Below are 12,287 nucleotides of genomic sequence, written 5' to 3'. Positions count from 1 at the left end.
TATTACCAACCTAAAACAGTTACAACTACACGCTACTTAGTTGAGTTGATGGGTAGTAGTGGAGGTTTTACTTGGTAACATCAGCTGCAATTCCTCTGTATTTACCTTCTTATTACCAGTGGTAATTACACATTAATACACTATAATTTACCGGATAATTCCTCTGTATTTACCTTCTTATTACCAGTGGTAATTGCCCAGTAATACACTATGATTTACCATGTATTTACCGGGTAACTACCTCTGTATTTACCTTCTTATTACCAGTGGTAATTACCCACTAATACACTATAATTTACCATGTATGTACCGGGTACCTAGTAATTAGGGGACTGTAAAAGGAAGGGTAACCCATATAAGAAGTATAACTAGAATTGCCTTTTTCCATCTGAGAAACATTGCAAGAATCAGACCAATGTTATCCGCAGCGGATGCAGAGACACTGATTCATGCATTTGTTTCGTCAAGACTGGACTATTGCAATGCACTGTTCTCGGGATTACCGAACTCTACCACAAAAAGTCTACAGCTTGTACACAATGCGAACGAGAAGGTTTGATCATATCACACCATATTCTCGCCTCTCTGCACTGGCTACCAATAACTTTCAGATCAGACTTAAGGTGCTACTGCTAACCTATAAAGCCTTGCCTGGATTATCTCCATCCTACCTTAAGGACCTGATCATTCCTTATAGTCCTTCTCGGTCCTCCGGTCTTCGGTAGCTGGCCTTCTTTCATTGCCGAAGGTTAAAAATAAATCAGCTGGACAGAGCGTTTGCCTATCGAACCCCCTTCCTATGGAGTAGGCTGCCATCAGCGATCAGGGAAGCTGACTCTGTGGAGCTATTCAAAGGAAAGCTCAAAACGCACCTCTACAATCTTGCATTTGGAACATAGGAGTGTGAAAACGACAGATGAAAAAAGCGAAGTGAACACCACTCTGTTTGCTTGTGCTTTTCTTATTACAGTATACATTCCCACTATGTACTTTTCCGTTCTAATTCACTATTCTGTCTGTTCTAGCTTGTTGCGGGTACTGGACTGGATGCCTGGACTCTCCTCATGGATAACCGGCCAGAACCCAATCACCATTTTAATATGATGTGCATGTATTTACCTGTATGTCAATTGTGGCACCCATTGCACTCCTGACCATCCCTGGAAGAAGGGATCCCCTACTATGCGTTTCTTCTCAAGATTTCTTCCTTGCTGATTTCAAGGGAGTTTTTTCTTGCCCGTGTGGGGTCATGGGTAAAGGGGGGTGTCATAAATATTTGGCCTGTTAAGCCCTTTGAGACTGCAATGGTGATTAAGGGCTATACAAATAAAATTGAATTGAATTGAATTGAATGCGGGTGATGTTTGGCGCGCAGTTCAACAATATGTGTGCACCCATCTGTTTAAACACACGCAAACTAAACACGTAATACATAATACAGTCCATGGCAATATTAACGGGGGGACACATGCATATTATGAACACAAGTCGATAATGATAATGTATACAATACTGGTAACAAACGATGTTTGTTATTGTATTGACGCATATCATTAAATAGACCCACAGTTGCGGCCACAGGACCGCATATCATGGGCTAAGTGTACTGCCGCGTTTCCACTGCAGGGTGCGGAACTCATCGGATCGCAAAGGGGCGGTAGGGAGGGGGCGGTATAGCCCAGCTCAGTTCCGAGGTCGCGTTTCCACCGCCGACAGTACCCTTTGTGGTAGGCCGGATGTCGATCGCCGCGGCAGCTACGTAAACATCGTAAACAACGTCTTCCTCCGCAAGAATGCAGACGACGTCTCCACCTCCTTGTTCGCCCAAGCAAGCTTTTTACGCGACATGTTAATTGTAAAGAATAATACCTCGAGGCTACTGTTTGTTTGTTTTTATCCCCGCGTCACCCGGAAGTGACGATTCTGTCGACCAATCAACGGAGGGGGGTTGTAGCTAGAATTCCAGGGTACCCTTTCAGGCGTCTGATCTCGTTTTGGGTACCGCAACGGAGGAGTCCCTAAAATGGGGTCGGAACGGGTACGGCAAAGTCCGGGTCACGCCCACTTTTGGCGGTGGAAACGCGACCCGACCCGCACCTTTGCGATCCGATCCGTTCCGCACCCTGCAGTGGAAATGCGCCATTATGGCACGTTTCCACTGCAGGGTGCGGAACGGATCGGATCGCAAAGGTGCGGGTCGGGTCGCGTTTCCACCGCCAAAAGTGGGCGTGACCCGGACTTTGCCGTACCCGTTCCGGCCCCATTCTCGGGGACTCCTCCGTTGCGGTACCCAAAACGAGACCAGACGCCTGAAAGGGTCCCGTGAAATTCTAGCTACACCCCCCCCTCCGTTGATTGGTCGACAGGAATCGTCACTTCCGGGTGACGCGGGGATAAAAACAAACAAACAGTAGCCTCGAGGTATTATTCATTACAATTAACATGTCGCGTAAAAAGCTTGCTTGGGCGAACAAGGAGGTGGAGACGTTCGTCTGCATTCTTGGGAGGAAGACGTTGTTTACGATGTTTACGTAGCTGCCGCGGCGATCGACATCCGGCCTACCACCAAGGGTACTGTCGGCAGTGGAAACGCGACCTCGGAACTGAGCTGGGCTATACCGCCCCCTCCCTACCGCACAATTGCGATCCGATCCCTTCCGCACCCTGCAGTGGAAACGCGGCATTAAGTTCTCTTTGCGGAAATGTACATGATGATGTTTCTGAAGTTGTAGAAGAAAACATGTGAATTAGGCCTATTATTTGGCCATAAACGGAGCCTTTTGAAGTTTGATATTCATGTGGTCATCATCTGTCTCAGCGGAGACTGCAAACGCGCTGTCAAAATATCAACTTGTCAAGTTCAAATCAGCCGTCTCTTAAAGGAGATGAAGATGGCACTCTCATTGGTTTATTGCATGTTATGCCCAAATCACACCAACAGGTAATTAATTAATTACTTCAAACCAAACCCATTTTAGTTTGCGTTGGGCGCAAAAGTCATTATCCGCTGGTACAATAGCAACAGAGCCAGAGATCCGCCCACAAAGCTACTTGCCTTTCGCCTTTCAGGGCTGCTAAAATAGGGCCCTATATGTTAAGATTCAAATACTTACTCTGGGACCTGGATTCCCATGTGGACCTTGAGGGCCCTGCAATCAAAGCAAAATTGAAATGAAAATCGATAAGAAAAATTATTAACCTTGTGCTATTTTTTTTATTTGTGCTATGGATACAGCGTGTATTTATTTTCTGTATAGTTGGATGTTGTCCATTTGCATATTCTAATTTTATTCGATTATTTGTTGTATATATTTTAAATTCCTATCACTGTCCAGTAGTTTCTGCTCTGACAACCTCAATTTCACATCTTTACCTTGACCGAGAAATGTTGAACAAAACTGCAACTCCAAAACAGGTGCATTAGTGGAAAACACAAATGGAAAAGCCAAAACATAAATGCAAAAGCCACAACATGACCAAATTGCGCGCCACGGACGTTGGCATTGAAATGAGACGATTATTATTGCCTGTGGACCGTTATGATATACATATACTGAAATAGTCTGGATAAGGAATTGTTTCCAATGTAACCTTCACTCATCGTTGTTCCGCTGTTCTATCCAAACTGCAGAATACTGTTTGAGAATGCAGGGTGAATTGTAATCTGTAATCATATTTCTCAAATGGGCAAGAACTTTCCTGATCTACATGTGCAGGCAAAAACAGAGAGCCTCCAGCCCCTTCCACTGTGGTCGATCGGTATTCAACGGCGTGAGACATTTTTTTTTAATCCTGTTTTATTTGAGCAATGAATTATATCGATGATGTTTGTCGATAAAAATATAATTTTGCAATTCAAGAAAGTCACAGTTTGCAAACTGTTGCGGCATAAGATTGTGAAAAAACATTATAAGAAAGATTACATGTCAAAAAGTACCCTTAGCCACTGGTTAACGCGATGCCTATGCTTTTCCTCCCGGGATGTAGTCACAGAAGCAATTGGTCTTCCGCTTCCCAACTAATAAACGGACCAGAGGACGCTGGATAAAACACATCAGGTGTACATGTCGGTGTTAGTGACGTATATCATGCCAGACTAAAGATGCAGTTCACTTAGGGGTTCCATGCAAAACTAAATACTTCACTGTTTGCAACAAACTGTTAAATTAAATTTACAAACATCATGTGCAATTTACGACGGTCCTTTTCATGTTCAACGTCCGTTGACACTCACTTCCGTTGTGTTGTGGTTCTTGCAATTGTTTCCGTTGTTATGCTTGTGTTATTCTAATTCGAATACTGTATATCAGGAACATAAATAATCTCCATTTCAATTATTTATTTTAGGCCGACATAAAAGGGAAACAAACCCCACTTTTCACGTAGGTTAGATCAGGGTTTATTTCCTCTTACATAGGGCGCACTCACACTAGGCAAGTTTGCCTGTTCCGTGCTGTAGGAAGATTCAGCACGATTCCCCCCCTCCTCCCTCCCCGTGGTCACACTACTCCCAAAGGCCGTGGCCTGGGCACGATTGCTCCTTCATAGACACGTCATCACGTCGTAATACGATAAATACGTCATCACCAAGCGTCCTCGCCGCCATAACAACAATGGAGAACAACAATGTGAATGCTGTCGTCGGCCCAAATTTCAAGTAAACACTCAACTTCACTATCTCACCAACGTAAACTTGAACTGCTTGCCGCCATTGTTTAAAATGATTGTTGTAGGGAAGAAGGGCATGGACCTATAATGAAAGAAGGGTCGCGCAAGGACTACGTCATCCAGCTCACGTTGCGTATCCACGCGTGTCATCTCATTAGCATCTGTACTTTGGCCTAGGCACACCTCTCCCAAGGTGTGCCGTGGCCAAGGGGCTGTTCCCTGCTGGAATACGGATGGCGTGATCACACGAGCCAAACGTTCTAGACTTTAGTATGCAAATGAGCTCGGGCACGGGTGTGAGTGGCCCCTATAGACTCTGTATTTGTAACATTTAGTTGGGTGCATTCTAAGTATGATTTCAACATAGAAGATTGGTTTCACTTTGTTCATATGGAGTTTTGGCAAGCGTAAATGCAGTTGGTTATGCAGAGTTTGGAAGTGTAGCCTATATTAACTGGTATTGCATTCATAAACTTGATCGTTTTAACTACGGGAACATGGTAACACATTGAGTTGATTTATTTATTTTAATAATCAATGTAAAAAAAACCACAATGTTTCGCTGCTGCATCGCATTGCCTCTGTTAAAATGAGAACTTTTATCTAATTTTATTTAGATTAGTTGATAGGAAAAAATAGAAAAGGCTCTAATCGAGTAGAGCCGCACGGGTGCAGATACCTTCTTTGTGTAGCAGCTTAATGTCTGTAATTGATGCGCTCTGTTGCGTGCATTCTGTGGTCGACGTGTAGTTACCGAGTTGCCTTTTATGCTACTCTTTATGCATGTTAGCTGTATTATACATGAAGATTTGAGCTTGGCTCAAACTCAAACTTCTGCAGTGTGTTAGATCCTTCCTTCTAAAAATCTGGAATTTACCGCCCCTTCTGGCAGTTCAGGAACCTATCTGAGTACTAGCAGTGCATTATGTGTGGGTGAATGTGAATATGTGTGTGTATTTGTCTGTGTGCATGTGTGTTTCAAAGTGTGTGTGTGTGTGTGTGTCTCTTTTTAATCACACGGTTTACATAACAAGGGTTTTAGGGTTGTGGGCTTATGGGGGTTGACAGAATTTATTGTGGAGACCACTACTGCCATCCCTAAATGTGCTGTCACTTAAGGCACATCAGGTCATGTAAACAGAGGTAACCGGGATTTATCTCGGATTGCATGTGTCTCCAAACAGACATTCGTGTTCATCATCACCTCCACGTCTTTATACATCCCGCTGTGCTTGTGAGAGTTTCATGGAATCTTTCACGTAAAATATTCTCAATAGGAATTTGAGACCACAGCAGATATCTGCTGTGAAAGCAATGGTAATAACATTTCCCACCAGAAATATAAATACGCTATTCATTCATATCTCACCATATCACCATTGTTTACTTTGTGACCCCTTAATCCCTATGGGAAAAAAAAAAGTCGCATTCAAATAATATCATAACTTTTGCTGTTAACAGTTTGGACCGAAATGTGTATGCGTTTCCCCCTCGAGCTTGGGCAATAAGTGGTAATATTCGAACATTGTCTTTTGTTGTACGGTTAACAATGGAATTGTGGTTCTCTTATTTAAAACAGGTGGTTACAATAAATGGCATGAAAATTATTGAATAGTACTGTTACTGTTGCCCAATTAGCAACAACAAATGTATATATTTCAAAAAGTTGACACAAGGAATTATCTTATACATGTAATGTGCATACGATACCGCCTAAAACCGGTTGATCTGTAAGTGAATGTACTATATTCCTATACTTGCTTGTAATTACTTTAGCATGTTTTGTACATATAAGCTAAACATACACCTACAGGTTTGCCCATGGGGCCAATGGTTCCCTCAGGTCCAACAGGTCCAGAGAATCCCTGAAACAAGTCCAGACAAAGACAACAGAAAAAGCAAACAGACAATTTAATCTTGTTGTGGTGAAAAGTAAATTAACAACCATTACGATCCTCAATTCACTGCAGCAACATTAGATACTGATTAGTTTGCAGGTGCTGATAAGGCAATTAAAGTAGATCCCAGAAACACATGGTTGCCCTTCCTGCATTCAAATTCATTAAAGACATGTTGAGACCACCAGAAGTTGGGGCATGTGAAGTAATGTTGTGCTTGTGAAAACCAGATAACTTATCTTGCACACAACTTATGTTATTTCTCTGTAAATGTCACTTCATGGACTTTGTAGTTTCCTGCAATTCCTTTCTCATTCAATTGGACTGGCTGGTGATAATTATGCTAAATAATACCAATTCTGACCAGCTAAATTCAATTATTTGTCCAAAAACGTCACTTATAATCCAATATTGTCCTTTAATTTCTGAATTGTACAAATGGTTTCACTACTACCAACTTATGATGGGATATTTTGAATTCCCGTTGAAAGTATGTGTCTAAATCCAGTGGTGGGCCGTCAGGGCCAGCAAGGCCTTCTCTGCTGACTTAACACTACTAGAATCACTGACTTGCATTTTATGATATTTATTTTCATGAGATTATGTATTATTTCCAAATGTTTTTTTTTGTATTTTTGTAGCTTTTCTCTCGTTTACTCTACTTCCAGCATTGTATGTTTGAGATAAAGCTCTTATCCAAACATATTTCTTTCATCATTTTTTGCCATGTCAAAGAAATCTGCCTTGAGTCTGTCAGAATCAACAGTGCGGGCGCACTGATCAACAAACAGATGCAACTATTTGGTTCTTTCTTTTCTTGCTGAGAACAAGACGACTTACATTATCAACTGTCCACTAACAAAGTGTTTTCTGTGACATCAGGCAAAATACAAAATAACCTGATGTATGCTATTGCTGAAATGATGGGAGAAGAGATAAAAAGGGTGATTAAAAAATCACCCTTTGTTGCTGTAATGGTGGACGAGACAACAGACGTGAGTACTGGTGCCATCTCTGGGGGGCACAAGGTTTCTTGCACCGCGAAAGATAAGGTTGGGGGTGCAAAAAACTCAATATTGAAACAAAGTGAACCGGCACGTTTTCGTTGTCTGTCCCTTTAACTAAAACTAGAGCGATAGAAAGCAGCGCAGAGCGATAGAATGCTGTGCTGCGTGATAGAATGCTTTGCTGAGCAATAAACGCTGCCTTGTGCGGTAGAACGCTGTATTGTGCGGTAACGCTGTGCTGCCTGACGCTGCGCTGTGCGGTAGAAAGCTGCGCTGTGTGATGGAACGCTGCGCTGTGCGGTAGAACGCTGCGCTGTGGGTTAGAACGCTGTGCTGTGGCGTACAACGCTATGCTGCGCTGCGCTGCGATAGCACTCCACCACCACCCTACCCCACAATCTCCCCCATCAATCGTTGCATCGCTGGCAACATCCCTGACATACCAATGGTTGGCAGAGTGCCAAATGATTGACAGGTCGAATATGTCAGGGTCCGGAGCAGGTCGGGCTTACAACCGCGCGTCAAGAACATACAAGAAGAGGCAATGTACGTGCATTGTAATGCCCACAAGTTAAAAGAATGCAAGATATTTTTTTGCCAAACTCAGTGGCCTAGCTGCATTTTCTCCGGATCCTCTCAGCAAACACAACTACTAACGATCGCGGCGTTTTCCTCGTGTGGCACCAACATGGTGGCAATACACATTGAGATTAGTCAGTTCAGTCTTTCAGAAGAGAGTTGCCCTAGACTAGAGGAACTGTTTAACCACATACTGGAGCATCATGATGAGTTTGACGAGCGTTGTGCTGATGGATTCAATGCACGTCTGGATGATTTCGATTTGTGTGTCTTTTGCTTCGCCACTTTTTTGAGTACTCGGATTTACTTTTTGCAATACTATAGAACAAAACATTGGATGTACAATGCTGTCTGACAAGGGTGAAGGAGTTTTGTGACACCATTGAGTGGGAAAGGGTCTAATTTGGTCAGATCTACAAAGAAAAACCTGAGCTGTAGGCCTACACATTGGCATATTTGGCGGTGACTAACCCTGTGTCATCTGCGGACGAGCGGACATTCTTTGCACTAAAGAGAATTAAAACTTATTCCAGAAATATGACCGACACGACTTTCAGCCTCAGCCTCCATGGCAATCGAAAAGGGCTAATTGTTGTTGTTGAAACACACAGATAACCTCAACAGTCATTGAGCTCTTCTTGAGGAAAGAGAGGAGGATGGATTTTGTGTAAAAATATTGTCATTTTGTCATCATATCAGCTTTATATTGATGATTCTGCTATATATATATATATATATAGATGTGTGCTGTGCAGCTCTGACCAAAGGGAAAGAAAACCTGTTGAATTGTGTTAATTGGTTTCTTGCTTTAACAATTGCATTTATTCTTGCTATATACATTATCTGTCTGTAAGGTGCCTGCTCTACTGCGTTTCTGTATATACTCGGCCCAAAAAGTATTGTTAGTCGTATCTTATTTATTTATACAATTATTAAAAATATATAAAATGATATAGGTAGGACGTGTAATGGGAAGATTTTCACATTCTGTTTCTTTGCGCCTGTTCTTCAAACCCCCTTGGGAAGTTTGAGAAGCCAGGGTTCCAACTGATAGGGCACGGCTACAACCCCTTTTTATGACATGCTGAGGAGGTTCATCCATAGTTTGGTTAACCAATACATTCGTTTTATTGGGGGCAGAGCTGTTCTCAGTATCCTGACAACACTGCTTTGTCAATGGACTTCTGCTTGAGGAGAGAACATTCCGCCTACTTGGTAGAGAAATATATTTGACTCTAATTGTCATAAATTCGGATGACTCTTTATTCCTACACAGTTTAGACAGAAAACGATTGACGTGGGCCAAATTCCCAACACAGACGCCACTGGTGGTATAAGAATCACAGCCCGCCAGTGTCTAAATCATTAATTCATGAATAATGTAATGCATTGTAAATGTACTATACTTACCAGAATACCCGTTGGGCCTTTCGGGACCGGGGATTCCTTTATATCCAAAATCACCAGTTGGCCCCCTGATCCAAAAAATATGTGTTATCACAAGAGGACCCATATTGCATTTTAGTTATCTTTTATTCATCTTGTTTCTTTCGTTTATTATTTGTATTTACTAACCTCACCTATAATTAGAAGTGCATTGTTCATTCAACATGACTTAAAAAATTACTCCATCTTAGTTTTTATATTATGGATAAAACATCGTCATCCTTTGTATCCAATGAACCTGATTATTCAAACTCTTTTTTCTTGTTTAGTCGCTTACCTTTGGCCCTTGAAACCCTTGTAAACCAATGATTCCAAATCTTCCTGTTTCACCCTGCAAGCAAAAAATGGTATATGCTCATGTAAAGTATCTGTTGATATATTATATTTAATAATATGTGGGTTAAAAGAAAACACATAGATTGGTCTACAATGTCTATATTTGATAACAAATTACAAATAGAAGGTAAGCAAGATAGCCAGTATCCCACAAAAACAGATTTCAGACTTGCACACTAAGGCAGTGGAAAGGAAGACCAATTCCATTATCCTGGATCCCTCCAACCCCGTCCACGGCTGTATTGAGCTGCTTCTATTAGGCAGAAGATACAGAGTGCCTCTGGCCAAAAAATCTCTATACAAAATCCTTCATACCCAAGACAATACACACACACAACATACTTCTTACGCAAGCACCACATACACACAATTAGGGAGAACAGACTGCCTTCAATTAAAGACAATTATCTAATATGGCAACATGTTGGAAAATACAACTTTTTGAACTTGAACTTGAACGTGTAACATTGAAAAAGTATGAGATACATGAACAACCTTCATCTGTTTCCTCCGTAAATTCTAACGTACCATTCATTTAATGTTTTCTCTTTCAATGTTCTCTTTGACACCAAATGGTTTCATGTCCCAGACAGATCCTTTCCTCTCATGTCAGTAAAGAAAGGAAACACATAACACAACCCTCAGACTAGGAAACCTGGTGGGCTAAAACCACTAGGTACATCGGACTTACACACATCTGACCACAAAACACAAATCAACACATTCCCAAAGACAGATATCTAGTGTCAGCATCACTCTGTCATCCAAAATGGCGAGAATCGCCATGTTTGCAAAACCAATTGTTCACATACTCCCACCAGTTCTGCTTTCTGGTTGCAGGGTTTAGCTTATACTTAATCTTCCAAGCAATTGAAAAGGCATAGAAAAAAAAGGTAGATCTGACCCACGGCCATGAGTGGCTCAGATAAATGGCAGTGGCAGCTGGTTATGGAGAGTGGGTAAGCAGGAAATCGATTAAGTTGGCATGTTTGGTTTTTCCCATCAAGGTTACGGTTATGAAAGTGGTGGTGGACCTCATTATGTGGGTCCCTGGAGTGAAAGGACCATAGCCTACATAACTTGGCCTTGCCCGGTGGAATGTTTCCATCACTGTGTCCCGCCCAGCCACTCTGGTAGGAAAAATGTGAGACATGCAATTTGAAAGCTCACTTCAGCATGGCTTACTAAGCCCCCACAGCCAAATTTAGACAATTTTTGAAGAACGTGTTCAAGGAAACATATATCAAGGAGGAAATAAAAAAATCCTCCAAAGAATCACAGAATCAACTCCTTCAGGAGTAATCACAAAAATGTTGAAGTGGATATAATCGTCACACTCTGTTTCTCTCTGCAGATCAGTCTGGCTTTGAGCCTGTTGAAAGCCTCTCCAAAAGTCATAAAAATGACAGGACCAATCAGGAATAAGGGGAGGCAAGTTTAAGTCCATAACGAACAAGGAGGACCACATTCTGCTGAATTTTAGAACAATGGGCATCACCCATTCGTATGAGATCAACTATATAATGATATTAAAAGGCCGCTATTTGACTACTTTGATTTCACCAAGTAAGAAGATTTGAATTTTGAAACAGCTTGTAATGACTTATTAATGGCGCCCACACCTTTTGGTAAAATAGGGGACCTTTAAAAGATGAGCATAAATGTAAACAGAGGGCATTTCTCAGAGGACAATATTTTTTCTTAAGTACCAAAGGTATTTGGCAAGATGTTTTTTAATGTTTTTTAGCTTGCAGTGATACTTACAAGTTGACCTTCTTGTCCGGGATCTCCTTTTCTACCCTGGTCACCCATGCTCCCCTCCATTCCTTTTATTCCAGAGGTTCCTTTCCCCAATCAGGCCGGGTACTTCCCTGGACCCAGACATTTATCAGGATCACAAGACTTCAGGTGTGACAGAAACTTCAGGAAAACTAGTGTTCTGATTCATCTAACTGGAACGGGAATGAAACTAGAGATTAAGATGAAGCCAACATTTTTCTTTTTATACATATATTAATTGATTTACCTTCTGCCCCTCTGATCCTCTCTCTCCAGAGAGCCCGGGTAATCCAACCTCTCCTCTGGTTCCTGGACGACCAGCAAGTCCCTCATGTCCCATCAAGCCTAGCTGACCCTGGTTTATAAAAAAAAAAAAACAGGAGGTTTTTCAAAGCTATGGTCTTAATCATACTTCAAAATCCCCTTAAAAAGATAATATATTAATCCATCAGTTTGTTTCAAAGATTACTTGAATGCTGCTGCAGTATCCTGTATATAAAGTGGTCCTATAGTATATATAGTGGTCAAAAATAAATAAATGCCTCTTTTGATTTGCTCTTTTCATTATTTATAT

The 12,287-nt window shown here is 41.7% G+C and overlaps 1 protein-coding gene across 1 annotated transcript in view; it reads right to left on the bottom strand.

Annotated features, from left to right (window-relative positions):
• Window positions 1-12,046, bottom strand: part of LOC115555884 (collagen alpha-1(XXIV) chain-like) — a 31,757-nt gene extending 19,711 nt beyond the window's left edge. Inside the window, 3 exon segments of the mRNA XM_030372928.1 lie at window positions 9,563-9,627; window positions 9,876-9,929; window positions 11,961-12,046. Of these exon segments, the coding sequence (XP_030228788.1) occupies window positions 9,563-9,627; window positions 9,876-9,929; window positions 11,961-12,046 (205 nt within the window).
• Between the last annotated feature and the right edge of the window lie 241 nt (window positions 12,047-12,287).

The sequence above is a fragment of the Gadus morhua genome, chromosome 12 (genome assembly GCF_902167405.1).
Source record: "Gadus morhua chromosome 12, gadMor3.0, whole genome shotgun sequence".
NCBI classification, from domain to species: domain Eukaryota; kingdom Metazoa; phylum Chordata; class Actinopteri; order Gadiformes; family Gadidae; genus Gadus; species Gadus morhua.
Note: the sequence above shows the minus strand (reverse complement) of the source record. Positions and strands in the feature narration are given on the sequence as shown.